Raw genomic sequence first — 23,514 nt, 5'->3', positions numbered from 1 at the left:
CGGATCCACTGCTAACGTGATCGAAGCCTGCCAGATACGATGTGGCTGTCGGAAATCCAGACGAGAGGGGGGTCCCGGAGGGATCCAAGTTGGTAGTCAACACCAATGAAGACGCAAGTCAACGAATGAAGAGGGTAAGAACGTGAAGACCGTTTCGATAACAGTACTCAGGCTAGATAATCGGAAGCACCAGAGGAAGATAACGGGAGGACGCACGGCAGGAATGGTTCTTCTTGAATGAACCAGGGTAACTAAGTATGGGGAAAGGGCCTAGACCGGAAGAGGCAGTTCCACGCGGTGCGGCTGCCTCAGAACCGATAACTTATCAGCTATCTTATCAGCGATGATCGTTCGGAATGACCCAGTCGCAACCTACATCTTGCGGGGACATGATTGACACCATGGAGAGATGATCATTCGATGGAAAAGATCCCACTTGGAAAGAGTAAGCTTCAAGGCGTCCGCTAGTGTCTCCGCTGGACAAAGGTGTCAACGTAGGCGTATGGGGCCAACACCTACCTACTTTTGTTGTCTATGGATCCCGATCTTGTTGCAGTGATAAGGCTGGTTGTGGAAACTCTACCCGGAACGTGCGTCCAGGCAACGCCCTCTATTTTTAGTAGATGGCATACTGTGTAGTGTCCAGCTTGTTGCAAGACGAGATTGACACTACGGAGACTGCGAGAAGCATTGTCCGAGGGTGCGCGAGTGGTAGTCATTACATAGGAACTCAGTCAACAATATGGAAACCTTCATAGCTCGAGAGGGACGAAGCATTAAATTGTCGAGAACCGAGTTATATACCTAGAGCATCAAGCCGCGTGTTGATAAGGTTAATGCTATCATTTGTCGTCAAGTCGCGTGTTAGTTAATGCTATCAGTTGTCGAAGATTAGCCGCAACGATTACAATAACCTTGCTCCAACAACAGCGTATAGGCAACTTCTAGAAAAGAAAAGAAGACTTGAAATTGAAGAGGAAAATGTAATACCGTGTGCCAAGCCGCCAACTCCTGAAGCCTATCCCCGTACCCTCCTTCCTCGCCACTCGTGGTAGAAGACCCGAGGCGATAATTGCGCGGCAAGAAATTCACAAAAAAGAACAAGCCCTCATTGAAGACATGTACAAAGCCCAAGAACGGTGAGCTCGAAGAAGATGGAGAAAATAATAGATCTATGAATCCCACCCAAGCCAAATGAACAATCGCCGGCCCTTTTTCAGTCCAACCAAAGAGAGAGGTCACGGGCTTCATGCCTCCAATATCGTCAAGTCGTCAAGAAGAGGACATTGAGGTTCTGTCCTCTTCACGGGCAATGAGAAGAGCACTATGACGGTGCTGAGAAATCTTCCAGGCGAACCCACTCTCGCGGAACGTCCATGCTGCGGTTGACTCGTCGTCCGGGAGTAAGAGGTACATCGACACGGCCAAGGCCCCGATCGTCGTCTTGGTCTTCGTAGTACGACAGTCGCGCAAAGTAATCCTCAAGCACTGCCTCTCGATCGTTATCCCCCACAATGCTGGTGTACTCAGGAGGTGGTGTGACTAGTGGAGGGGGGGGGGTACGTCCTCAAAGGCGGGTGGTGCAAATGACGGAGCACGGACTAGATGTATGGGACGGGGCGCTTCCCGGTCTGCAGTTGGCTCGTGAGCCAGATGAGCCTGGGGAGGGCGAGCAAGGCCGCCAGAGCCGTTCGTGAAGCTGCGCGACACGGGTGCGATAGACCCGGGCCGTTGGATGTTGGAGGCAGCATCTTCGCGAGCCGAAATAGTCTGGATATAGTTGTTCTCCCGTGTTGTGGGAGGCGCACCAGGGCAGCCGCACTCGTTTTCTTGCGCCGGTGGTGTGGGATCCGCCGCTGGACGCGTGTATGCTGGAAGGAAGATGTTGTTCTGAGTTGCTTTGCAGGAGAGTATGTGGAAGGGCGAATCGATGGAGATTTCAAAGTGCCTGCGCTTGGTGGGGTCGCGCTCATCAACTTTGGACAGACGAAGGACGATCTATAATATAATGTCAATACTTCAGCTCAATATTTGATCATAGAAATGTTCGGAGTAGGACTGACTTTTATCCAGTGGTTGATTTGAATATTTTCATATGTAGTGTCAAAGTGCAAACGCTGGGCCTCATCACGAGCCTTCATTTCGTGACAACTCGGCAACTGCACGCTGAACTCCATCTCAGTGGGTCCCACGCCGACCTCCGAGTTCAAGTTGCCTAAGAGATTGGTTCGACCGCGCTCCACGATTTCTTCACCGCGCGCAGCAGCCGCACGATGGTCCCAGTCGATTCCGCCTCCAGCAGTCACACGCATGGAACTGCCGGGGTAAGTGCTGGTACTTGCAGACTCGGCCCTTTTCTCGAACAAGAGTACTTTTTTTGCTGGCTGTAAGCGATGCACTGTCTTGTCGACAGTCCAGTGCTGGACATTCTCCGTCACGTAAACCTTGATGCGGTGACATTCGACTTTCGCTAGAGGTGTCAATTTGAAAGCAATTGGAATCTGGGAGCCCAACGGAAAAGATTTGCCCGAGATGACAATATCGTAATGCAACTGATCTTCCCAGTTACGTGAGATGGCGATGGGCTCAACCTGCTCGAGTGAGCCTTCCGCCGGAGTGCGAATGACGGGAATTTCGAGCGTCCCAAGCAGGTTGGGCCGGAATGCACCCGAGCGTTCCACAATGGCCTCAAGGTCGTATCGAACAAAACCCAGATCGGTCTTGATAGTTTCGGGAAGTGAGCCATCAATGGGGAACTCAAAGCTGTACAGGTAATCTCCAACAGGGAACATGCGATAGTTACGTTGCGGGGGGGTGTGAGAGGTGACCGGTGCTTCATTTCGGCTAAAGCTTCGCGAATGGCCCCGACTGCTTGGAATTGACAAGCGCATCGCATCTTTTGCGGTCAGAAGACTTAGCGACGTGTTCGATCCGCTCTTCGATAAAAGCTCTCGTGTCGTTGCGTGAACCCCTTCCTTTCCGGGTGTGGGTGATCCGGGCTTTGCGTGTTGATAAAAGTGCGCGCCATAGTCATTTTGCATGAGTGCGGTATCGCCGTGATTGAAGTAAATGACGCCGTGTGTGAATAAGTCCTTCTTGTCGTGGAAATGTATCTTCTTGGGGGGAATTCCTGTTCCATGTCGGTCAGTCAACCGTTTTTGCGCTTCACGACCCGGGAACCTTCGGGGAATAGGAGGTGAACCTACCGTCTGGCCAGTCAGTCTGCGCATGGCCGCGGAAGCAGATGGAAATTTTCTTGATCTTGACACACTTGGTCACTTTCAAGTGAAGCTGGCCTCGCAGGATGGCTGATTTTTTCGTGCTGGGATCGTGTTGATCGTAACCTTGTAGGAAGAGAACCGGCTCCGTCAGGCTAATACCCACGGTGAGGCCGCTGCCCGTTGCGACAATCTTCTCATTGGGAAGAGGCACAAACGGCGCAGAGGTCTCCGAGGCAGTGAATGTACGGTCGGGCATCGTTCGTGCGAGGACGTCACCGGACATAGGTAGGGGATCGGAGCGCATATCACCTTCCTCGTAGAACCGCGGGGCTTCTCTTGAGCGTGGCGAGGGCAGGATGACCTCAGATACCGGGCGGGGGCCCGTTCGGCGAGGGTTCAAACGGGGTTGTGGCGCTGGTGGAGGAGACGGCGATGCCGCGGGTGTCGATGTATTTACCCCAGCGGAGCGTAGGCGAAGAAATCGCTTCGCGTTTTCCCGTGGACCAGCCAGCTTTTGGATGAGGGTGGTGCGACGGCGTGAAGGCCTTGGTTTTGATTTGGGCGACGGTCGCTCTTTGACGGCCGCTTTAGGGTGAACCGTTCGACGCCGAGCCGATCCGACGCGGCCAAGAGAGGAGAACCACGGAGGGCGTGAAAGATCGAACGAGTGCTCTGTAGTCAAAGAATTTGACCGCGATGGAATCTGTGCAGGGAGAAAATGAGCGACCATCATCATGGCGGTTGAGGGCAGTGGGCACTGTGTGCGCCGAATCCGGGGACGAAGACAGAGTATCCAAGAGCGTCCAAGTAGCAGTCGAGACAGTGTAAGCTACAAAAGCCGTCCCGTCGCTTCCGAGCAAACAGATACTGGATTTTTTTTGATTGATCCGGTGTCTCTGTCTCCTTATTTTTTTTTTGCCTGTCTCGCTCCGGCTTCCTGTTGTCCTGTCGTTTGCTTCGGTGTGATCGTCGACCGTCACATTCGCCAGTCGATGGAAAAACGGGGAGGAAATGGGGAATGAATGCGCCAGTCAAACGAACAAGCTGCAGTACAAGGGGAGGGAAGACGCCAGTATATGACTTACTCAAAGTTGTCTCTCAGTTGTTTCGTGATCCTTGCATGTGTCTTTCGAGCCTTCCTTTGTTTGCTTCTTTTTTGGAGCCGACGACCTATTCTTTTTTTTTGGGCAGATGAGAAAGGGGGGGGCCAATTTCCACTCCGTTGCCCCTTCGATGCGAAGTCACGCAAGGAGCACACCGATCTTTGTAGGAGAAAGATGGAGACACGCTAAAACGTCGGAGAGGGCACTGACTTCATAGCACGGGTCTGCCGGCCGTGATCATCCGTGGTGCAGATCGACCTCAGCAATCAGTTGGATTGGTTGAGAGGGGACGAGAGGTTTCCGGACGATGGCTTTGGCACTGGTCGCAACCCCAGAGCGGCTTGGGCGGCTTACTTGAGATCGGGTCTATGATTGTCTCTTTGGGCTGTGAGGGCAAGAAGACAGAAGTAGTCCGCGGCTGTCCCCAGTCTTCAGGCTGGAATTTTAGGTACTGGGGATGACGATGACAGAGAAGTGGGACGGGAGTGGCACTCTGGAACTGGAAGTGTTGGCGTATTACGGGATGTTCGGTCTGGACTTTGTAATTGTGGCGTCGTTTCGGGGTTGGTCGACGGAGATTGGTCCCCTGGCACAGATTGATCGTAGGGTCCGATGTGCAGAGGATCTTCTAGACGGAGAGGTGGTTCGTGCCCGGAAGAGGATGAAACAACATGAAAGGAAGACAGCCAACGCCCGACTGCTGTGTGTGGCCGTTTTAGCAGCAGGCCAGAGCAATGACGATGAAGAAATGTTGATTCCCTGAAATTTCCCTTGTGCAAAGAGGAGCGCTTGAAAGACTGGACCCGAAAATCGATCGGTTGAACCATATACGGTCATGCGGTTTTCCCCTCGCTCGTTCTGATGGTCGCCGCGACGTAGGCCCGAGCCAGCAACGTGGACTGGGACGGCACTGAAGGACTGGGACTTGGGGTGAAGAGGAGTGCCAGCCGAAGCGGAGCTTGTCAACGCCTCGTCGGGCCCCCAGAAGCCACGAAAGTGGGGATGGAATGGATCGATGATGACATGACACCAATGCCCATTGGAGTGAAGAGGTCCATCTCTCCGCTATTACGTCTCCGGCCATCCGGTCCAGGCGGAAATTGATCATAGCCTTATTATTAGCAGGATCACCATGACTCTCTTGGGGACACTGAAGTCAGGTCGAGAGCGGCACACGAGGAGCAAGCCTTCGCTCCAGCAGAGACGACGTGGTCTTGCAGATTCACCAAGATGGAGAGGTGTGTTTGGTGCAGTGCCGACCGAGCCCCGTGCCGCCAGAGCCTCGATTGTCACATGATATTCCCCATGTTGGCATCGGCTCATCTCCAACTCTTCTCCAACATGTTGTCTGGCAATGAAAAAAGGTGCTGAAGGCCGTAATTTCACCGGTGCTAGTTTGCGTGAGTATCACAGTACCAGACTCAATCGCGGTACTATGACTATGAAGATCCGCCGACGATCGTGCCTGCCGTCAACTTTACTTGGTGATCTACACACAGCCTCAATTCTGAATGGACAAGGATCTCACAACTCAACTCAAATCAGTATTAGTGCTGTATACATAGATCCTCAAGATCACGGATTACAGGATTTTCGATGTGATCCGACACCGTCGCTCAGATTGGAATGCTCTCACTACGACTGTAGTAGTGGAAGTCTGTCATCCCGCCTTAGTGGATGTAGTGGCCTCGCTGCCTCCAGGGCCATATCGCATTGCCTGTGCCCAGATCCCAATAACGCGGAGCGAGCCGAGACTCAGGTCGTGGACTTGCCGTCTTACCGAGATCAAGAGCTGAACATCATTGTGAAGGCCAATGCGATACCGGCATCTCCGTGCACTGTAATCAAAGTATTATACATACACGCGCTGCGTCACAACATCAGAGGAAGTCCTCGGTTGAATCCTCTTGCTGCAGGCCAGACTCGGATCTGTCGGCCTCGTCATGAGAGTGTCCCTGGGTGGCGAGAAGCTTCACTTGTGCGTGAGACTGAGGGGCCATCCATCGGTGGGCCGTATCTCCGTCAACTTTAAATTAATGGTCGGATGTCATGGGCCGGGAAATTCGGCAGCTGGAGACAGAAAACTCCCCAAATGACGATACAAACAGGTTGGAGTATATGGAATGTTTATATCATTTAGACTATTTCATGGAACTTAGGTAGCTTTGCCGCCATTGAACGGGGGGGAAACTGGGGCAACAATTGAGGAGTGGACTACTTGCATCATGATCCTGAGGGCTACAGTTATCATGACTATGGATCCAAGCAGACTCCGGAGACGTATTGATCAATTGTGGGAACCTCTTGGAGATCGGGGAGATCGGCTTGAGTGGCGAACATCCATGCCATGCCTCTCTGTCATCCGACCAAGTTGAAACTCCATCAATCTCATCGAGTCGCAGACATCCTACCGGCGCTGAATGAAGTGAAAATCTGCACAGTTGTGTTGCCGAGTTCATGTATGTCAACTTGTCGAGGAGCATCATCGGTCTGTACGTCAAGGAACAGGCTTTCTTTTGTGTGTATCAGACAGGACATGCATGGACTCGGCGAATATGGGTCCTCGGAGGGCTTGCGAAGAGTCTGGGGAAAGTCTAACCAAAGATTAGATCGCGTGATTCGGGCACGTGAGATTCAATAACACCTCACTTTGACGTCTCTCCCTATCTTTAAGGCGATGAAAGTCCTTGGGGGTTTCACCGAACATTTCTCCAATGATAGCAGGGGTCCCTATACGATCTCCAGGACATGGTCAAGTCCCTCGATAAATTGAGTCGGGCAATATACCGGCTCACACTTTCCGAAGAGTGTCTATTCTGCATCCTCGTGGGGACAAATCACAATTCGGAATACAGTCGAAATCTCCACTGTGGTCGAAAATTTGTCATTGACACTTGCCCCATCAGTCACAGTCGATAAGACGAGCCTCCGCGGAGGAAGATTACGCGGAAACCACAGACTGGCGTCGGCTCCTTTAATTTCATGTTATCAAACCAGCCATGAGTTTCCTCGCCGGCGGTGCCTGGATGAGCTGCTTAGATCTTTTCGGGCCCGGCACTTGCGAACTAGCCGCGAACCAACGCTCGGTCGAAAGAAGGCACGTCTGTTTCAATTTACACAAACTCGATCGTGCGGCCCTTGTCTCATTTACACGTGCATCATGGCCGAAGTGACAAGAAAAGCCAGATTTGTACTCTTGTCAAGCCAAACAGGAAGACCGATGCCTATTGCCCAGCAATCATGGGTTTGACCCGACACCGCGTTCTGATTCACGACAGAGCAAAAAAGCGTCAGCCTCCAGGCTGCTGCTCTTGTGACCGTGCACAGCAGCGCTACCGTCTCGTGGTGGAGTCCGTGCTACACTCTTGATATCAACTTTTGCATGTGCCCATCTCGCCAGGTAGCTGGCAGCCGGCAGCCGGCAGCGGGCGATGATCTCATTGCCAACTTTAGCATGGTGCTGAGCCGAGAACGAGGCCATCGGCACGCGTCCTTCCCCGTTAGCCCACGCAGGCATGTAAGGATGAGCTAAAATAACTTAATAGGACGACTAGTGACGGTGAATCTTGCTCGAGAGAACTCTAATGATCCCTGCTCGTTGGCGAACATCCAGATGTAGACTGGCTGATGGGCCGAGAGGATCTTCCCTCGCAGTCTTCTCACCCACAGGCCCTGCTGCGCGATCTGCTCTCGACCCTAGCGAAATAAGGTACACTCACACTTCCTCCACGCCCTGATTTTCCATCACCGGTACCACGTCACCAGGATGCTCAATATTTGGGCAGAAAACAAGCAGATCGCTATCTTGGTCAATTTCCCGTGTGAAAGCTCTCTCAGCCCTGCTTTGCTACGCATTTGCAGTACATGGTTGATTCGATGAACTCACTACACTTACTTAGTGTACTATGGCTATTACCTAGTGCGAAGCTGGTGTAGTACAAGAACCATATGATGTCATCGTCACAAGCAATTTGACAAGTTGCGACTGGAATCCGCGGCCCTGCGCCACGTACCGAAGTTGAACGGGAGGTCTAGAGTTAGTACTTAGTAAGTACTACTTACTACTTACTACTTACTTAAGACTTAAACTAGTAGTAGTAAACTGACTTATTGAATATTATTGTAATTGTGGTCAGAGCTTTTCGCGTACACAGCCTACGTGGCTTGTGAGACAACCATGTGATTTTCATTTCAATTTTTTTTTAAAAAAAATTGGTAAGTGAATCAGAGCCTAGGCCACTGAAACTAGGTAGACTCGTACAGTAGACTCTCACTTTCCTGAGGTTAACGAGGTTGACCCTTGAGTTGTGAGAACTCTGTCGCTACTAAGCATATGCAGCACCTCTCGGTAGACGGTTGAATAGTTCTCTCACTGTCGTCAGCGCTTGCTTCCTCCCCCTCTCCACTATATTTAACAAAGTGCCATTTTCTCGAGCTCGATCCAATGGAACCCACACTCTCTAATTTTGGACGGATCGCAATAGCTTTCCAACTCGTGAAACTGTGGCTTATTCGGGCGGCGGAATATTGAGTGCTTGGCGATCGACCAGTCAAACGAGTCGATGGGTCCAATCCACTAGCGGGCACTAGCGACGCTCCGTGACTCGGCTTGGGGCAGATTTGATGGAGCATGGGCTGTAGATCTAGCAATGCCGAGCTGCATTCGACGTGTCGCATCCCAACTGGAGTCTCTGGAGTGCTGATGTCTGCGTGTCTGCGTATTACTGTGCAGTGTGCACTGTGCACGTGCAGTGGTAGGTTCCAACATCCGAGGTGTCGGCGCAAGATCTGTTATTCCAAACGTCATGTGCCCTACCTAGGTACTTGAAGGATCTTTCAATAGAGCAGCCTACTGCTGTATTGGCTACGATGGCATTTACTGTACTCTGGAGTAGTGGTTGAAGTGGTCCGAACCGCGTAGTTAAGCTCGTTCGTCGGCAAAATTGCGACTCAGGCCGAGCTGATCCACTCTGGACGCATACACCTCATAGTTCATAGTCCATAGTCCATACAGTATGTCGGCTTGCGGTCAATCTGACACATGGACCGAAGAATTAAGCAAGAGTCATGGGGCAATATACAACAGACTCGCTTGGCTTGCGAGACGTCGCGTGCAACCCATGCGCAGTTTTCGGTAGTAGGGCAATGAGCCCATCTACAACACAATCAGTGCTGGGTGAGATGGCATGTCGAGGGAATGGAAGACACGTCTCGGCACGAGGCATGCTGTATCTTGCAGAATTGTGATTCCTCTCAAATCGAAGCGGGCCAGCGATCAAGGCAGGGATCATCACAGGATCAAAAACGATCAAAAGCACATTTCCGTGTCAAGGCCTGCTGGGCGTCGATAGGAGGAAGTGGGTGCTTTCCAGTGGTCGTTGTCTGCGTCCGCGGGCCCGTCTACTGGAATTTTTGGTATTGCAGCTCACGCCTCATGCTAAGAATCCTTGCGTCGGTCACTGTGCCGAGTCGCCCATTTCTATGGTAGGTCAGTTGAACCAACTATCGTCCAGCTCATTCATCTCCATCAAGTTGTTCCCCTCCAGCTGCCGGAGATCGCCTCCAGTACCGCCCATGTTGTCTGCCTCCATGAAAAGATCATCAAAGCTTGACTCGCCCGGCCCCATCATGTCGTCCATTCCGTTGGAGTGATCCGCGAACGAATTCAAGTGGCTATCGGTCTTGCCCAGCTCCATGTCGAATGCGCCGCCTCCCGCCGTGGGCGCAGCCTGTGGTTTAGCTGGCGCCGTGGCTTGTCCTCCCTTATCATTACTAGCGGTGGGGTTTCCAAAAGATGTACCAGACAGAAAAGCCTGATTGCCAGAGTCGTCGTTGCCGAAATCGTAATTGAGGTCGAAGGAGTTGGGGGCCCCGGCACCGTCAAGACCGGTGTCATACTTCATGCCTTCGCCTGTTCCAGGTATTGTCTGATTCGTGGCTGACTCAGTCCCCGGTTCTTTCTCTTCTGCATCTGTCTTATGCTCATCTGTTTTGTCATGCGAGGATGCGACTACAGGTGCGGTGAGGACTGCGATTGTACTCTCGTCCGCCGTCGGTTCGACCTTGACAGCCTCCTCGCGGGGGTTGTCTGGCGCCGGGGATGTGGTTTTGGAAATTCCCTCTGTCTTTGAGCCTATTTCGGTCGTGGAAACACTTTCGTTGGGTGGGGGTACCGCCTCGCGAGCCTTGATAGCTCCGTACTCTTTCTCTAGAAACGCCTTGGCGATGAACTAGAAACCCGAACGTAAGAATTTGGCAACATGAAAGACTCCACAAGATATAGCATCGCGAAGCTTATCAGCGACTCTCACCAGAGAGTTAGACCTTTGAGCTCTTCGACCTGTGCTCACTTACAATTTGCTCTGAGAGATTGTCCAAGGCGTCCTGGAAGCCGTCGTAGTACGTGGGGATGGATCGCTGAAGACGAGTACTCGTGGGCATGGCGTCAGACTTGCGAATCATTTGTGCCGATTCCTTGATCTGGAAGAAGAGAACAGTCAGCAGTGATTCGGTCGCAGTCATAGCTCGACTTATGAGGCGACAGGGTGAGTGTGTTTACCATCTCCTCCGCAAGACCGGAGAGCCGGGTCAAGGAATCGGGACTGCTAAAGTTGAGGCTCATTGTGGAAAGCGTGCGTGACGGTTCGAGCAGATTGAATGGGAGGTAAGTTTGGGAGTTGACCGTGTACCCGGTTGGGATGTCAAGCAGCTCCTTCGAACGGCCAAGTGCCTTTCAATGGGCTGGTGAGGTCGCACAGAAGACACTCGGTCCAGCTCGCCCGTGCCAGTTGGCTTCCATCTCCGACCTGCCAGGTGAAGAGGTCCGAGACGCTAAGCCTGATCAGGGATGGCGGATTTTCCTTTCGTTTCTCGGGCTGCTGCTGGGCGAACTGTGACTGGCCTCAGACTCAGAGCGGGGAGGCCCACGACTTTAGAGCCCTTTGGGTGTCGTACCTGGCCTTTGACTAGTCGCTGGCCCGTCCATAATCTCTTGGAGACTCAAGAAGTCTTTCCTCCTTTTGCATCTCCCTTCTCCCCATCCTTTTAATCGTCCATTTTCTTTTTCCTTTCCTTCTGTTCTGTGCTCCACCGTCTCGTTATATCGTTGCCTTGGTCGGCTGTGCTTCCTCTGACTGGTCGCGCTCATCACTCTGTTGAGCTGCGGACTCTTGACCTTCGAAAGCTTTGTTTGTTGGGCCGTCTGGGATTCCCTCCCCCCCCCAATCTTGTCAGCTGCATTTGTCCAGTTTGGGCCAATCTACAAGCTCCTGCTGAACCACCAGCTTTCGCGGCGTCCAACTTCATTCGGTTGATATATCTACCTCAGTAGTCCAGCAAGTGAGACCCCCTCAAATCGGATCCGTCACCGCAATACCCTTCGACTAGTCGACGGTTTCGTTTGTTCTAACCTCGCTCTTTGTTTGGACCAGTACAAACACTGGAATTATCTGCCACCTCCCTCTCCTTCCACTCACCATCTCCCGCGAGCAACGTATTTTATCCTTCCAACAAAAATCAAGAGAGAGCATCGGGCCTTGACAGTCCGTTGAGAATTTGCAACTAGTTCAATATTGCGTCGAACTCCTCTGCCATTGTTACGTGGACTTCTCTTGAACTTGCTTCGGCAATCCATCTGAACCGAATAGACCAAGATCCTCGAACCTAGCTTCCTGCCTCGCACGACAATCTCACCATGGCCGAAAACGCTTCCACCCCTGCTCCTACGGCTATGCCCTCGGCCCCTCAGGCTGCGCCCGCCCAGAATGCTCAGTACGATGGCGCACAGGGTAATGGCCAGGGCAACCCATCCCACATGGCCCCGCCTGCGCGGCCCCCGGTGGTGATTCCCCAGAACAACAATCCAATCCCCACGGCCATTTCTTCGCCCATGTCCGGCAATATGATGTCTCCCACGAGCGCGGGTGGCTACGTTCGTCGCGCTGCCCCCGAGCCCAACAAGAGAGCTCTGTACGTTGGTGGCTTGGACCCTCGGGTCACGGAAGATATCCTCAAGCAGATCTTTGAGACAACCGGCCACGTGCTCAGCGTGAAGATCATCCCGGATAAGAATGTGAGTTAACCTTCAATTCCGCCCTTGCCTCGCCCCCTCTTCTGCAGGCCACGCCCTAGGGCTGTGTGAGGCGGCCCACCTTGTTTGTTCCTTCCTATCCTGGGCAATTTTCACGGCCAAATCCAAATTCAGCCGGCCACTTTGATCTGACCAAGACTTTTTATGCTCCGATCCACAGACACTGATGGCGTCTCAACAGTTCAACAGCAAGGGCTCGAACTACGGCTTTGTTGAATTTGACGATCCTGGCGCCGCAGAACGTGCGATGCAGACTCTCAATGGTCGACGGATTCATCAGTCGGTAAGTTGCTAACATTACAGGCCTCTTCACCGGTGGGCTCAGATGTCTCGACGCTGGGAAAGATTTATTAATCCGTCCATTCGCTCCTGATAGGAAATCCGCGTCAATTGGGCCTACCAGTCCAACAGCACCAGCAAGGAAGATACTTCGAACCATTATCATATTTTCGTTGGTGACCTGAGCAACGAGGTGAATGATGAAGTTCTCACCCAGGCATTCTCGGCCTTTGGCTCGGTTTCCGAGGCACGTGTGATGTGGGACATGAAGACAGGTCGCTCCCGAGGCTATGGGTTTGTTGCCTTCCGAGACCGTGCGGATGCTGATAAGGCGCTCAATGCGATGGATGGAGAATGGCTGGGATCTCGTGCCATTCGATGCAACTGGGCGAATCAGAAAGGTCAACCCTCGATCTCGCAGCAGCAGGCGATGGCTGCTATGGGCATGACCCCGACGACTCCCTTCGGGCACCACCATTTCCCTACCCAGGGGATTCAGAGCTACGACATGGTTGTTCAGCAGACTCCGCAGTGGCAAACTACCTGCTATGTGGGCAATTTGACTCCCTACACTGCCCAGAACGATCTGGTTCCTCTGTTCCAGAATTTTGGCTATGTTCTTGAGACACGTCTGCAGGCCGACCGTGGGTTCGCATTTGTGAAGATGGACTCGCACGAAAATGCCGCAATGGCCATCTGTCAGCTGAATGGCTACAACGTGAACGGGCGTCCGTTGAAGTGTAGCGTATGTCATGCCCATCCTATCTCTATTCTTTCACGCCACATTTCACTGACACTTGATATCGCAGTGGGGCAAAGATCGTCCCCCCACCGGCCAATTTGACAACTTCTCTCCACAGCAAGCTGCCGCTGCCGCTGCGGCCGCTCCCCCTTCAACAATGGCCCGGGTTTCTTCCCACAGTATGGTGGGCCCGCGAATCCCATGAACCAAGGTACGTCCAACCCTTTCTCGATTTGCCTCCGTTGTCCATCTTACTGACAATAGAGGCACAGGTCCTGCCGCTGCTGGTCGAGGCTGGGATCAACAAGGCAACAACTTTGGTGGGCCCGGAATGCCCGCCCAGGGTTATGCACAGGGTAATGGCGGCTTCGGTCGCGGCCAACCCATGTCCCCGTCTGGTAACTGGGATCAGTCCAACAGCGGTTTCAACGGAGCCTACCAGGCGTAGACTGTTCGCTGGCCGTCTTGAGAACACGGGATTCATATCCAAGCAAGACGAGCGCGCGCTTCACAGTCGAGCTCTCTTTCGCCGTTAACGCGCGTATGCTGAGAAGTTTGCTCAACTCACGCTTCTTGCCCTAGCCGCGATGATCTATCGCGCTATCCCATTCTCCACTCTGCGTTTCGTTTCTGACTCTAAATTGCCTGCTCAAGTGGATTACCAAGCGATCAAACTGCACCTTGTCTTTAAATGGAATTTTGTGTGTTTTGCACCGAATACCCCAAATCCACTTTGTTGGTACGATCTTTGTTCTCACCTCATCACAATCTTATTTGCCCTTTTATCTCGTCTTTGCCCTTGAGCAACTTGTCTTGTCATGATTATGAGGCTTCCTTCATCAAGTCTCGGCCTTTTTGCTGGATGCCTTGGAAAATTAAAAGCGACTTCATTCTCTTCTCATTATAAATGCTGTCACATGCCTCTTCTGCGAAGAGCGCCATGGATTATTCTTTTTCTAGTGCATAGGTGCTTGGACTGATTTACTTGTTTCATCCGCTTTGATATTTCACTGGCTGGCTGCCTGACCTCCATTCTTGGAAGTGCAGAAACGGTCATGCTCTCGTTTTTGAAGCGATAGACTATCTTGCTTATCATCTCTTACTTGTCCGACCGCGCATGATCTCTTCTCTGCATAATTCCAATCTCAAAGACTGGGAAGCTATTTTGCCACCAGATGGATGGTGTCCCCATGAAAATTTAATCAAGAGCATACTTTGGCCTGGCCTGATCCAAAATCCGGTTGACGCAGGTTGCTTTCGCTTTTGCTGACCTCACACTCAGACCTCGATATCTGCTTTGTCTTCGCTTGCAACGTTCATCAGAGCTTTCATTGACATTGACCGCTGCCTAATCTATTAGATTTAATTATCTTTCTCTCGTGTCCTCCATCACCTCATCGATACCTATCCAGGCGCCACTGATACCCTGGCTAACTCATGGATATTTATAGAAGTGCTCTGACACTACGGGACAGCTAGATCATCGCTTGGATCTATGCCAATTCTGGGTATTTCAACTACTAGACCATTTTTTTGTAGACCTCTGGCACCAACAATGAAAGTCATGCCTCTGTGGGGAGGATTATTGAGCATGCATGAGCGGACAATTCATGAATGCATCATGTTCAGATAGATGATGTTGATGGCCTAGACCTCGATGCCTGGATTACACGGCATTCCATTGACCCCTGGGGATCTTCCGAGGTTGAGTCCGACTTCTTTAGGGTCTCCGCGACGGCCCCACACCCTCCTGCTCAGTCAAATGCTCCCCAAGGCAATTTTACTAGCCCATCTCAATTCCAAATGCTAGACGTCTGCTTCGTCGGTCGCTGAGGTAGAAGTTTTTCGATAATCTGTTCCCGCAAATGGACAATGGCACCACGAGCGATGCCACGATTATATCCGGCCACGAACAAAACGATCGCGCGCAAGCCAGCAACGTGAGCAACGGCCACAAGAGAAGCCTTTCGGGCTCTCTGCTCTCCAAACTCTCCTTTTTACGACTCAACCAGGCATCGACGCCATCTCACGAAGCTACTCCGGTTATGGATCTGGATATGGCCAATGACAAGCTTGCCACGCCGTACGCAGCAAGTGAAGCCACAACTGGCGCAAGAGCAATGTCAGCAGCGATACAGCAACAACGGAAGACACGCCGACGGAAGGGGTCGCTACGAAAAACAGCGTTATTAGGAACAAAGTTGGATTCGCGCGACAGGCGGATTTCATCGAAGTCTTCAGAATCCCCCGGTTCCAGATACGTTTCGGAAGCGACACGATCTGACAATGTCCAAACCGCTCAGGGGTCAGCCGGATTTGAATCCCGCGAGAGTCTTGACTACACACCAGAAGAAGTGCAGCCGAGCTGGTTTCGCACGAGCTCGACGCAGAAGACAGCTCGTCCGTCCCTCTCTCGACGCCGGCAAGGTCTCGGGCCCCAAGGCATCCTGGGCGGCGATGAAATGGGCACGGACGACGAAGAGTTGATCTCGCTTCCGCGTATTAACACCACCAATGTCGCTTCAGTTGGGGCATCTTCTTCTAAGAATGGAGGCTCTGCTGCTCTGCATTTCCCCGCATCATCCGATTACCCCTACTCTCTGCCTGCAGAGCTCGGCTCGGACGAGCCCTATCGGTCCGTACATCGTGGTAAATCGTCACCCTTAGCCACGCGCCCACTGGAAATGAACAACACGGACGAGAAGTGGGACTATTCTGAGACTGAATGGTGGGGTTGGATTATCCTCCTTGTTACATGGCTGGTATTTGTGGTCGGCATGGGAAGCTGCTTTGAGGTATGGAGTTGGGCCTGGGATGTGGGTGAGACACCTTACGCGCCTCCAGAGCTGGAAGATGATCCTACACTGCCCATAGTCGGGTACTATCCAGCCTTAATAATACTGACAGCGGTCATGTCGTGGGTTTGGGTTGTTGTGGCTTGGGTTGGAATGAAGTACTTTAAGCATGCCAATATATCTGGCGACGACAGCTGAATGAAACGAGCGACTACGATCAACGTTAATGAAGTCCACGAGAAGTGCTTCTACCTGATGTGTATACACGTGGATTAACTGCGCAAAGCTACGTTGAAGTCTCCTGGGCCCTGAATGGGTTCTTGACGCTGCTCACCCATCTGGCCGTAGACATGCAGGTATAAACCGTACTTTTCAATGAGTTTAGATTATAACATTATCAATCAATGGAAGAATACCCGAAGTTGCTAGGTAAGATGCTAAGTTGCCACCATGTCATCCGACGTGGTTTGATGAAAAAAAAAAAAAAAAAAAACAAAAAAAAAAACAAACGCCGACACCCGGCCAAGACCTTCATGCTTCGTGTACCGTTAGAGGAATCGCCGACGCCAAGGACAGCGACCCGAGAAAGATATTCAGTACGCTGTGGTGACTCTTGCACCAGAGCAATGCCGAAGCTCATCGAGTCCGGGCGCTTTGACTGCAGAAGGAGCATATCCGTCCGCCGCAGCTTGAGGAGGCACGGTGCTGCCCGGAGCTGTACTGACCAGGCCCTTGGATACCGCGAAGCAGGAGGACCGGTCTTGATTTAGGTCTTCGCCATAGAACTCATCAAGAATGGGATGTAAAAGAACGGTTTGTTTGTGGATCGTCACCACGGAATTTGTCGGCACCGAGACCCAATTGTCTGGTAAATTGTCAGAATTAGGTTGAAATATCCAATGAGTAGAGAAGAAAATTAGGAAGAACTCACGTCTCTCAAAAGTAATAGGCTCACTCGCCACCAAAACAATGTCAGCGCCCTTGTCATGGCGCTCCATCTTGAAGTGGCCTTTCGTCTTTCCCTCCACCCACTTGGTTCCTGACGAGAAGTATAGACTGGCAGGCTCATCGGTCTTACTGCTGATGTACCTCGTGCAGACGACCGTATGTCCGTCCGTGATCGCAAAATTCAACAGACTACGTGTCTCGACAGCGACATTGTGCTTCGCTGGAATTTCACGCACCATCTCATTGATTTTGGCAATGGTCTTCATCATGACACGACGGAGTAACGCCGGTCCAAACCCTTCTGGCCCTGGATCAGAGCTCGGATTGACCCCTTCCTGTTCAAGGAGATGCAGAAAGAGCGCAAATGCCCACTCACTATCAGTACCGCCCTTCACTCCAAGGTACCACTTATCAGCCAGGGACTCTGCCAGAGTGCGCTTGATATAGTTCCAGCCCCCGATACCGCCATTGTGCATCCACATGAGCGTGTTGTGCTGGAACGGATGGCAGTTATTGTCGGCTAGGGCGCCCTCAGTCGTGGCCCGAACATGCGCAAAGATCAGATTCGAACATGTCTTAGACGCGAGACGCTCAAGATTCTCGCAATTCCAGGCCGGAAGAGTTGATGTGAATATACAAGGCTCCGGCCCCAATTTCGGGTCGGTATAGAATCCAACGCCAAAACCATCACCATTTACTGGTCGACGATTGTCCTATCAAGAAAATTAGCTAAGGAGGCCGATCTCGGTGATGGCGCCTGGCAGTGAGCGATTGCACCTACTAATCTGAGTCGCGAATCATAGGATTGTGTAAGAATTGAATGACTGGGTTCGGTCACAAGCTTGCTGAGACGAATCTCATTCCTGCCTTTGTAGATCTGTTCGTAAATTGTCAGGGATGATTCACTATCTGTTGATGTAGCACTTACAAGAAACCGGCACATGTCTGAGGAGTAAGGACTAGAGAGTAATACTGCAAAAAGATATGGCGGAACGAGAAAATTATATTGTCGCCCAAAGATGACTTATGACTCCGTGAATGGCGTTCGACTAACGACAGCGATTGAGGGACAGACTCAATATCGTTGCTTGGAAGGACAGTCAAGTTAGTCACTGGTTTGTCGGGAGGTTGTCGGTGAAGAGTCACCGATTGTCGGGCAGCAAATGATGCTTCTTCTGCAAAACTTCCGCGCTTCAGAGCAGGAATGAATCCTTGACGATGGTCAGGGCTTGATGGACAGCTAGAACTGTCACCCTCAAGAATCTTCAGACTTGATCGCCTATTTCCCCCTTCCCTAGACACCTCAAGTCGCCCGACCAGTACGTCATTTAGAGACACGTGATAGAGGGCTACGGGAGCCTAAGCGGCCACTTATGCAGGTCACGTTGATGTCACCGGCTCTGTGATTGTTGCTTCTTGACTTCCTGTGTCAACTATTTCCGTACATGCGATCCAGCAATAGCCATGAGTGGGAGGATTCTCTCCCACCGACTTGTTCCGCTCGTGCGGACTGGTCTCGCACGTCATCTACACAATGCAGGTGCTCGGACCGGGGGTCTTCTGAGAGCAAACGGCAGCGCCGCTTTGAGGGGACGAACATGGCCCATCGGAGCGAACGGGATACACAATAATGTGCCGGCGGTGCGATCTATCTCGTTCGCGCGAATGCTTCCAAAGCTTGCGCTCAAGCTGGTCCGTCTACCGGCAATGTTTGGAGGAGCTACAATTGCAGGAGTGGCGTACCTTCAATACCAAGCAACTCGTGCGTTTTAAGTCCATATATTTATTACGGCAGCTTGGAGTAACTGACTTTGATTACAGAGGCCGGAAACTATGCGATAGACACGATCAAGGTCTTCGGCGAGGCGGCAGGGAACACTGCAACGGGACTCTTTTCGGGACTACAGGAAATGGCCGAGCAGACACAACGTGGATGGAACAAGACAACCGAAGATGTGGACCTTCCAGAGTGGTTACAGAAGATACTTCGCCTTGACGAAGAGTCAAAGTCGAAAAGAGAAGGCTCAGGAGGTGGTGGGGGCAAAGAGCCACAAGAAGGTCGAGCAGTTGCAGCGGCGGCGGCAACTGGTGCAGCTTTTGGTTATGACCAGTCCAGTGAGGAGGATTCACGTAGCGACAAAGAGATCTTGGAGGACGATCAGATGATGATTCTTACGCGCAAAATGATCGAAATTCGAAACATTCTTCAATCTGTCGGCCAGTCCGGAACCCTGACTCTGCCCTCGATCGTGGTCATCGGCTCCCAGTCGTCAGGCAAGAGCTCGGTTTTGGAGGCGATTGTGGGCCATGAATTTCTGCCAAAGGGTTCAAATATGGTCACACGCCGACCGATCGAGCTCACTCTGGTCAACACACCCAACGCACAGGCCGAGTACGGTGAATTTCCGGCCCTGGGCCTCGGGAAGATCACCGATTTTACATCAATCCAACGAACGCTGACCGATCTGAACCTCGCCGTGCCTGAGAAAGACTGCGTTTCGGACGACCCAATCCAGTTAACCATTTACTCTCCCAACGTTCCCGATTTGTCTATGATCGATCTTCCGGGCTATATTCAGGTAGCAGGCCACGACCAGCCCCCAGAGCTGAAGCAGAAAATCGCCGATCTATGTGACAAATACATTCAATCTCCCAACATCATTCTGGCCATCTCGGCAGCCGACGTCGACCTGGCAAATTCCACAGCGCTTCGATCCAGCCGTCGGGTCGATCCTCGCGGTGAGCGAACCATTGGCGTTATTACAAAGATGGACCTCGTCTCTCCCGATCGTGGTCACGACGTTCTTACCGACAAAAAGTATCCTCTCCGCCTGGGATACGTGGGTGTCGTCAGTCGGATTCCTCAAACCAGCGCTCTTTTCTCCCGCGGCTCTGGAAACATCACAAGTGCTATTCTCAAGAACGAGAAAGCTTATTTCTCAGCTCATCCTAACGAATTCGGTACTCATTCTGATACTTCTGTTGGTGTCAGTACCCTACGGAAGAAGTTGATGAATGTGCTGGAACAAACCATGGCCTCCAGTCTTTCCGGAACCCGGGATGCCATTAGTCAAGAGCTTGAGGAGGCTACGTATGAGTTCAAAGTGCAGTACAATGACCGGCCTCTCAGCGCAGAGTCGTACCTTGCAGAGAGCTTGGACAGCTTCAAGCACTCCTTCAAGGCCTTTGCTGAGTCTTTTGGCCGGCCACAAGTTCGCGAAATGCTAAAAGCGGAGCTTGACCAGCGGGTCATGGACATTCTGGCCCAGCGTTACTGGAACAAGCCCATTGAAGATCTGGCTTCCAAGCCCTTGGAGATGGACCCGCTTAAAGACTTGCCCAAGGCTGATCCCGATTCACTGTACTGGCATCGAAAACTCGACGCCTCCAGTTCCACTTTGACCAAACTCGGCATCGGCAGACTTGCTACGACTGTGGTCGCAAATGCTCTTCAAAGCCACGTGGACCAACTTCTCTCCGCTTCCACATTTGCCTCACATCCAGGCGCTCACAAGGAGATCACAGATGCCTGCAATAGCATCTTGAACGACCGCTTCTTTAGCACAAGCGACCAAGTCGAGAATTGTATCAAACCTTACAAGTTCGAAATTGAGGTTGAAGACTCCGAGTGGATCAAGGGACGCGAGAACGTGAGCAAGGTTTTGAAAGAAGAACTGCGCGCTTGTGAATCGGCCACCAAGCACATGCAGGAGCAGATTGGAAAGCGAAAGTTGAAGGACGTTATGTCCTTTATTGATAAAGTTCTCAAGGGGGACATCGTGCTGGAAGGCAATGGCGCCGGTGGTGCTGGCGGCTTCAGTGCCGACTTGCTAGCAAAGGGTAAGTAGCAGATATTCCCCGTTGGATACTCATACGAAGCGGCTAACTTTTGATCGATCAGGTCGAGAGGGGGTCTTCCTTCGTGACAGAGCTGATCTCATCAAGATGAGGCTCCTGGCTGTCCGGTCCAAGCAATGTGCTACGCAAAAAAACAAATACTACTGCCCGGAGATCTTCCTGGACGTGGTTGCCGACAAGCTTACGTCAACAGCAGTGCTCTTCCTCAACGTTGAACTGCTTTCTGAATTCTACTATAACTTCCCCCGCGAACTCGACGCGCGACTCGGACGACATCTTTCCGACGAAGAGATTGAGCGCTTCGCACGAGAAGACCCGCGGGTCCGCCGTCATCTCGACATTATCCGCAAGAAGGAGCTTCTTGAACTGGCCTTACAAAAGATCGAAAGCATTCGCCAATTAGATGGTCGAAGTATGCATCGGAAACCGGATCGTGCGCATGCTGCAAAAGATTCCCGCAGCCGATGGAACATCTTCTAAGGAACACCATTGATTGGTTGCTGGATGTTTGGAAAATAATATTACTGTTTGATACCTCCCCTCCGTCTATTTTGATACCTTGTATAGCTTCTGGCAAATTATAATAACCCCAAATTTCCTGATTATTTGTACGGCACACTGCTCAACGTGGGGCGAACGCAATGTCCAAGAAAGAATTATGTACATACATATACTGCATTCCAATGGTGTTGAATTAGTGATTTTTGCAAAGTGATACCTAACTTGGAAGCCGGTACGGACGGCAGTGCTTATCAATCTAGCTAGATAACTTTTCAATCTTCAACATCTTGCAGTAGGTAAACCTCAAATATGGACCGGAATTTTCACGATTCTCACGCCCATCCTTCATTTATAAGGGAGTAGGCAAGCAGCATTCGTTGCAAACCATATTAAAAGGCCAGTTTTCAAAGTTTCGGTGAGTAAACGTCCGTATATCTTATCCTACATGATCAAGACACGCAGTTACTGATCAACTCGACGCATACTACTACATAATCATAGGAAAATCTGACCTTGTCACATTACATGGAAATCTGACACTTTGATTCACTCAATATCTAAACATGCAAACGACAGATATTCCAAAACATCTTGATATGACTGATGTTCAACCCAGGCCTAACACGACAAAACTTCGCAAGATGTAACAAGTCGACACACATACCTCGTGTGCGTTACCAATGGACGACGAAGCGTAGCTCAATTTTCAAGTCACTCCTCCTGGGTGGGCTTTGGCTTGAGGAACAACTGCTTCATGGCTAAAATTTGAATCTTCCAAAGAGGTTCAGCAAGTCGAATAAGTTCATCGCCAATGGCGGAAATGATCGACTCCATCGGCTCCTCTTCTTCCTGGGGCTCGATGTCAGGCATTTTCAAATCAAAGCTTTCGACCGTCTTACGCAGCCACTTGAGTCGGTGACTCCGAAGGAACTTTTTGGCCTCCGGGCTGGTGGTCTCAACGTTCTTGGCGATCAGGTAGAATGAGCTACGGTTTCTGTGGCTGACGGTGGGCTTGAACAGCGAGACGCGGGCGAACTTCTTGAACGTGGCAATGAGTCGAACGGAGTGGGGGAGTATGCCTGGTGCAGCAGAATGACGAACGTGCCGGCAGACTTGAGGTTCTGGAGGCCGAGCACGAGTTGAGCACTTGAGAGACGAACGGCCTCGCCGGGTGTTTCCTGGCCACGATCGTGGGTATGCAAAACCGCACCGTCACAGAAGACGATGTCGAAGGTTTCGTTCTTGTAGTGGAATTCATTGGAGAATTTAACAGCTTGAGGGTGGTCGGTGGGGATGAGGTCGGGGAATCCCATAGCAGCGGGGAGCATGGTGACATCCAGGAAATGGACCTTGAATCTCCTGTCGGTTTGCCAGTTTGGGAGAAGAAGCTCATGTCCGCCGTCTTGCTTTGGCAGCGTCAGAGCTCGAATCTCCGCGAATCGATTGACATTGAGGATCACGTGTGAGAAAGCACCTGGAGCCATGCAGATATCGAAAGCTTTCAGCTGAACCGTTCTCTGAGGCCGGGGGATGATATCCTCCTTTTGCTGCATCTCACTGCAAATGCGAGCGCCCATTTTGAAAAAGCCGAGCTGTTTATCTTGCGAGACCTTCATGATGCTTTCTTTCAGTCTTTTGAAGTGTTCGTCGGCGGCGGGATCATTCTTGACCTATAAAATATGGTAAGTAAAGAACAAGGTGGAAAGGATTTTCTGCTGCATACCTTGTCCTGGGTTTCAATCAAGTCCTGAAAGATGCTCGAACGGGGACTCAGATAGTTACGAATAACATCGTAGTCTTCATTGGTAGCCTTGGCCTCCTTGGATTGCTTGTCCTCTCCAGATGGCTGATCCTCCCCAGACGGCTTGTGCTTGTCCGACTCCATCATATGAGGACCACGTGAAGCGTAGCACAGAAAGCCTTGATACCTGATGAGGGTCTTGGTGAGAGTGATTGAGAGGAAGGGGAAAAAAAGAAG

General features: G+C 51.5%; 9 protein-coding genes across 9 annotated transcripts; 4 read left to right on the top strand and 5 right to left on the bottom strand.

Moving 5' to 3' along the window:
- Positions 1-1,324: 1,324 nt before the first annotated feature.
- On the bottom strand, positions 1,325-3,957 carry N7539_002680 (arrestin C-terminal domain-containing protein; the record flags this gene model as incomplete). The annotated part of the gene is made up of 4 exons (XM_056932283.1): positions 1,325-1,525; positions 1,564-1,998; positions 2,064-3,130; positions 3,207-3,957. 4 exons carry the CDS (start codon positions 3,955-3,957, stop codon positions 1,325-1,327), a joined length of 2,454 nt encoding a protein of 817 aa, XP_056792242.1.
- Positions 3,958-4,787: 830 nt separating this feature from the next.
- On the top strand, positions 4,788-5,087 carry N7539_002679 (uncharacterized protein; the record flags this gene model as incomplete). The annotated part of the gene is made up of 1 exon (XM_056932282.1): positions 4,788-5,087. The coding sequence occupies one exon, from the start codon at positions 4,788-4,790 to the stop codon at positions 5,085-5,087; it is 300 nt and encodes a 99-aa protein (XP_056792241.1).
- Positions 5,088-7,562: 2,475 nt separating this feature from the next.
- N7539_002678 (uncharacterized protein) lies at positions 7,563-7,841 on the bottom strand (the record flags this gene model as incomplete). The annotated part of the gene is made up of 1 exon (XM_056932281.1): positions 7,563-7,841. The coding sequence occupies one exon, from the start codon at positions 7,839-7,841 to the stop codon at positions 7,563-7,565; it is 279 nt and encodes a 92-aa protein (XP_056792240.1).
- Positions 7,842-9,813: 1,972 nt separating this feature from the next.
- On the bottom strand, positions 9,814-10,946 carry N7539_002677 (uncharacterized protein; the record flags this gene model as incomplete). Its single annotated transcript, XM_056932280.1, has 3 exons — positions 9,814-10,554; positions 10,679-10,804; positions 10,884-10,946. The coding sequence occupies 3 exons, from the start codon at positions 10,944-10,946 to the stop codon at positions 9,814-9,816; spliced, it is 930 nt and encodes a 309-aa protein (XP_056792239.1).
- A 1,071-nt stretch (positions 10,947-12,017) lies between these two features.
- N7539_002676 (uncharacterized protein) lies at positions 12,018-13,882 on the top strand (the record flags this gene model as incomplete). Its single annotated transcript, XM_056932279.1, has 5 exons — positions 12,018-12,395; positions 12,574-12,696; positions 12,790-13,437; positions 13,502-13,600; positions 13,646-13,882. The coding sequence occupies 5 exons, from the start codon at positions 12,018-12,020 to the stop codon at positions 13,880-13,882; spliced, it is 1,485 nt and encodes a 494-aa protein (XP_056792238.1).
- A 1,417-nt stretch (positions 13,883-15,299) lies between these two features.
- Positions 15,300-16,427, top strand: N7539_002675 (PIG-Y family protein; the record flags this gene model as incomplete). Its single annotated transcript, XM_056932278.1, has 1 exon — positions 15,300-16,427. The coding sequence occupies one exon, from the start codon at positions 15,300-15,302 to the stop codon at positions 16,425-16,427; it is 1,128 nt and encodes a 375-aa protein (XP_056792237.1).
- Positions 16,428-16,822: 395 nt separating this feature from the next.
- On the bottom strand, positions 16,823-18,120 carry N7539_002674 (glutamine amidotransferase subunit DUG3; the record flags this gene model as incomplete). The annotated part of the gene is made up of 4 exons (XM_056932277.1): positions 16,823-17,094; positions 17,161-17,890; positions 17,959-18,054; positions 18,106-18,120. The coding sequence occupies 4 exons, from the start codon at positions 18,118-18,120 to the stop codon at positions 16,823-16,825; spliced, it is 1,113 nt and encodes a 370-aa protein (XP_056792236.1).
- Positions 18,121-18,641: 521 nt separating this feature from the next.
- N7539_002673 (dynamin-related GTPase MGM1) lies at positions 18,642-21,515 on the top strand (the record flags this gene model as incomplete). The annotated part of the gene is made up of 3 exons (XM_056932276.1): positions 18,642-18,939; positions 18,999-21,017; positions 21,079-21,515. The coding sequence occupies 3 exons, from the start codon at positions 18,642-18,644 to the stop codon at positions 21,513-21,515; spliced, it is 2,754 nt and encodes a 917-aa protein (XP_056792235.1).
- Positions 21,516-22,247: 732 nt separating this feature from the next.
- N7539_002672 (uncharacterized protein) lies at positions 22,248-23,421 on the bottom strand (the record flags this gene model as incomplete). The annotated part of the gene is made up of 3 exons (XM_056932275.1): positions 22,248-22,574; positions 22,634-23,206; positions 23,260-23,421. 3 exons carry the CDS (start codon positions 23,419-23,421, stop codon positions 22,248-22,250), a joined length of 1,062 nt encoding a protein of 353 aa, XP_056792234.1.
- Positions 23,422-23,514: the final 93 nt, after the last annotated feature.

Source organism: Penicillium diatomitis (assembly GCF_028827545.1).
Source record: "Penicillium diatomitis strain IBT 30728 chromosome Unknown utg000003l_segment0_segment0, whole genome shotgun sequence".
NCBI classification, from domain to species: Eukaryota; Fungi; Ascomycota; class Eurotiomycetes; order Eurotiales; family Aspergillaceae; genus Penicillium; species Penicillium diatomitis.
The sequence above is the reverse complement of the archived record's forward strand: the minus strand, read 5'-3'. Positions and strand labels throughout refer to the sequence as shown.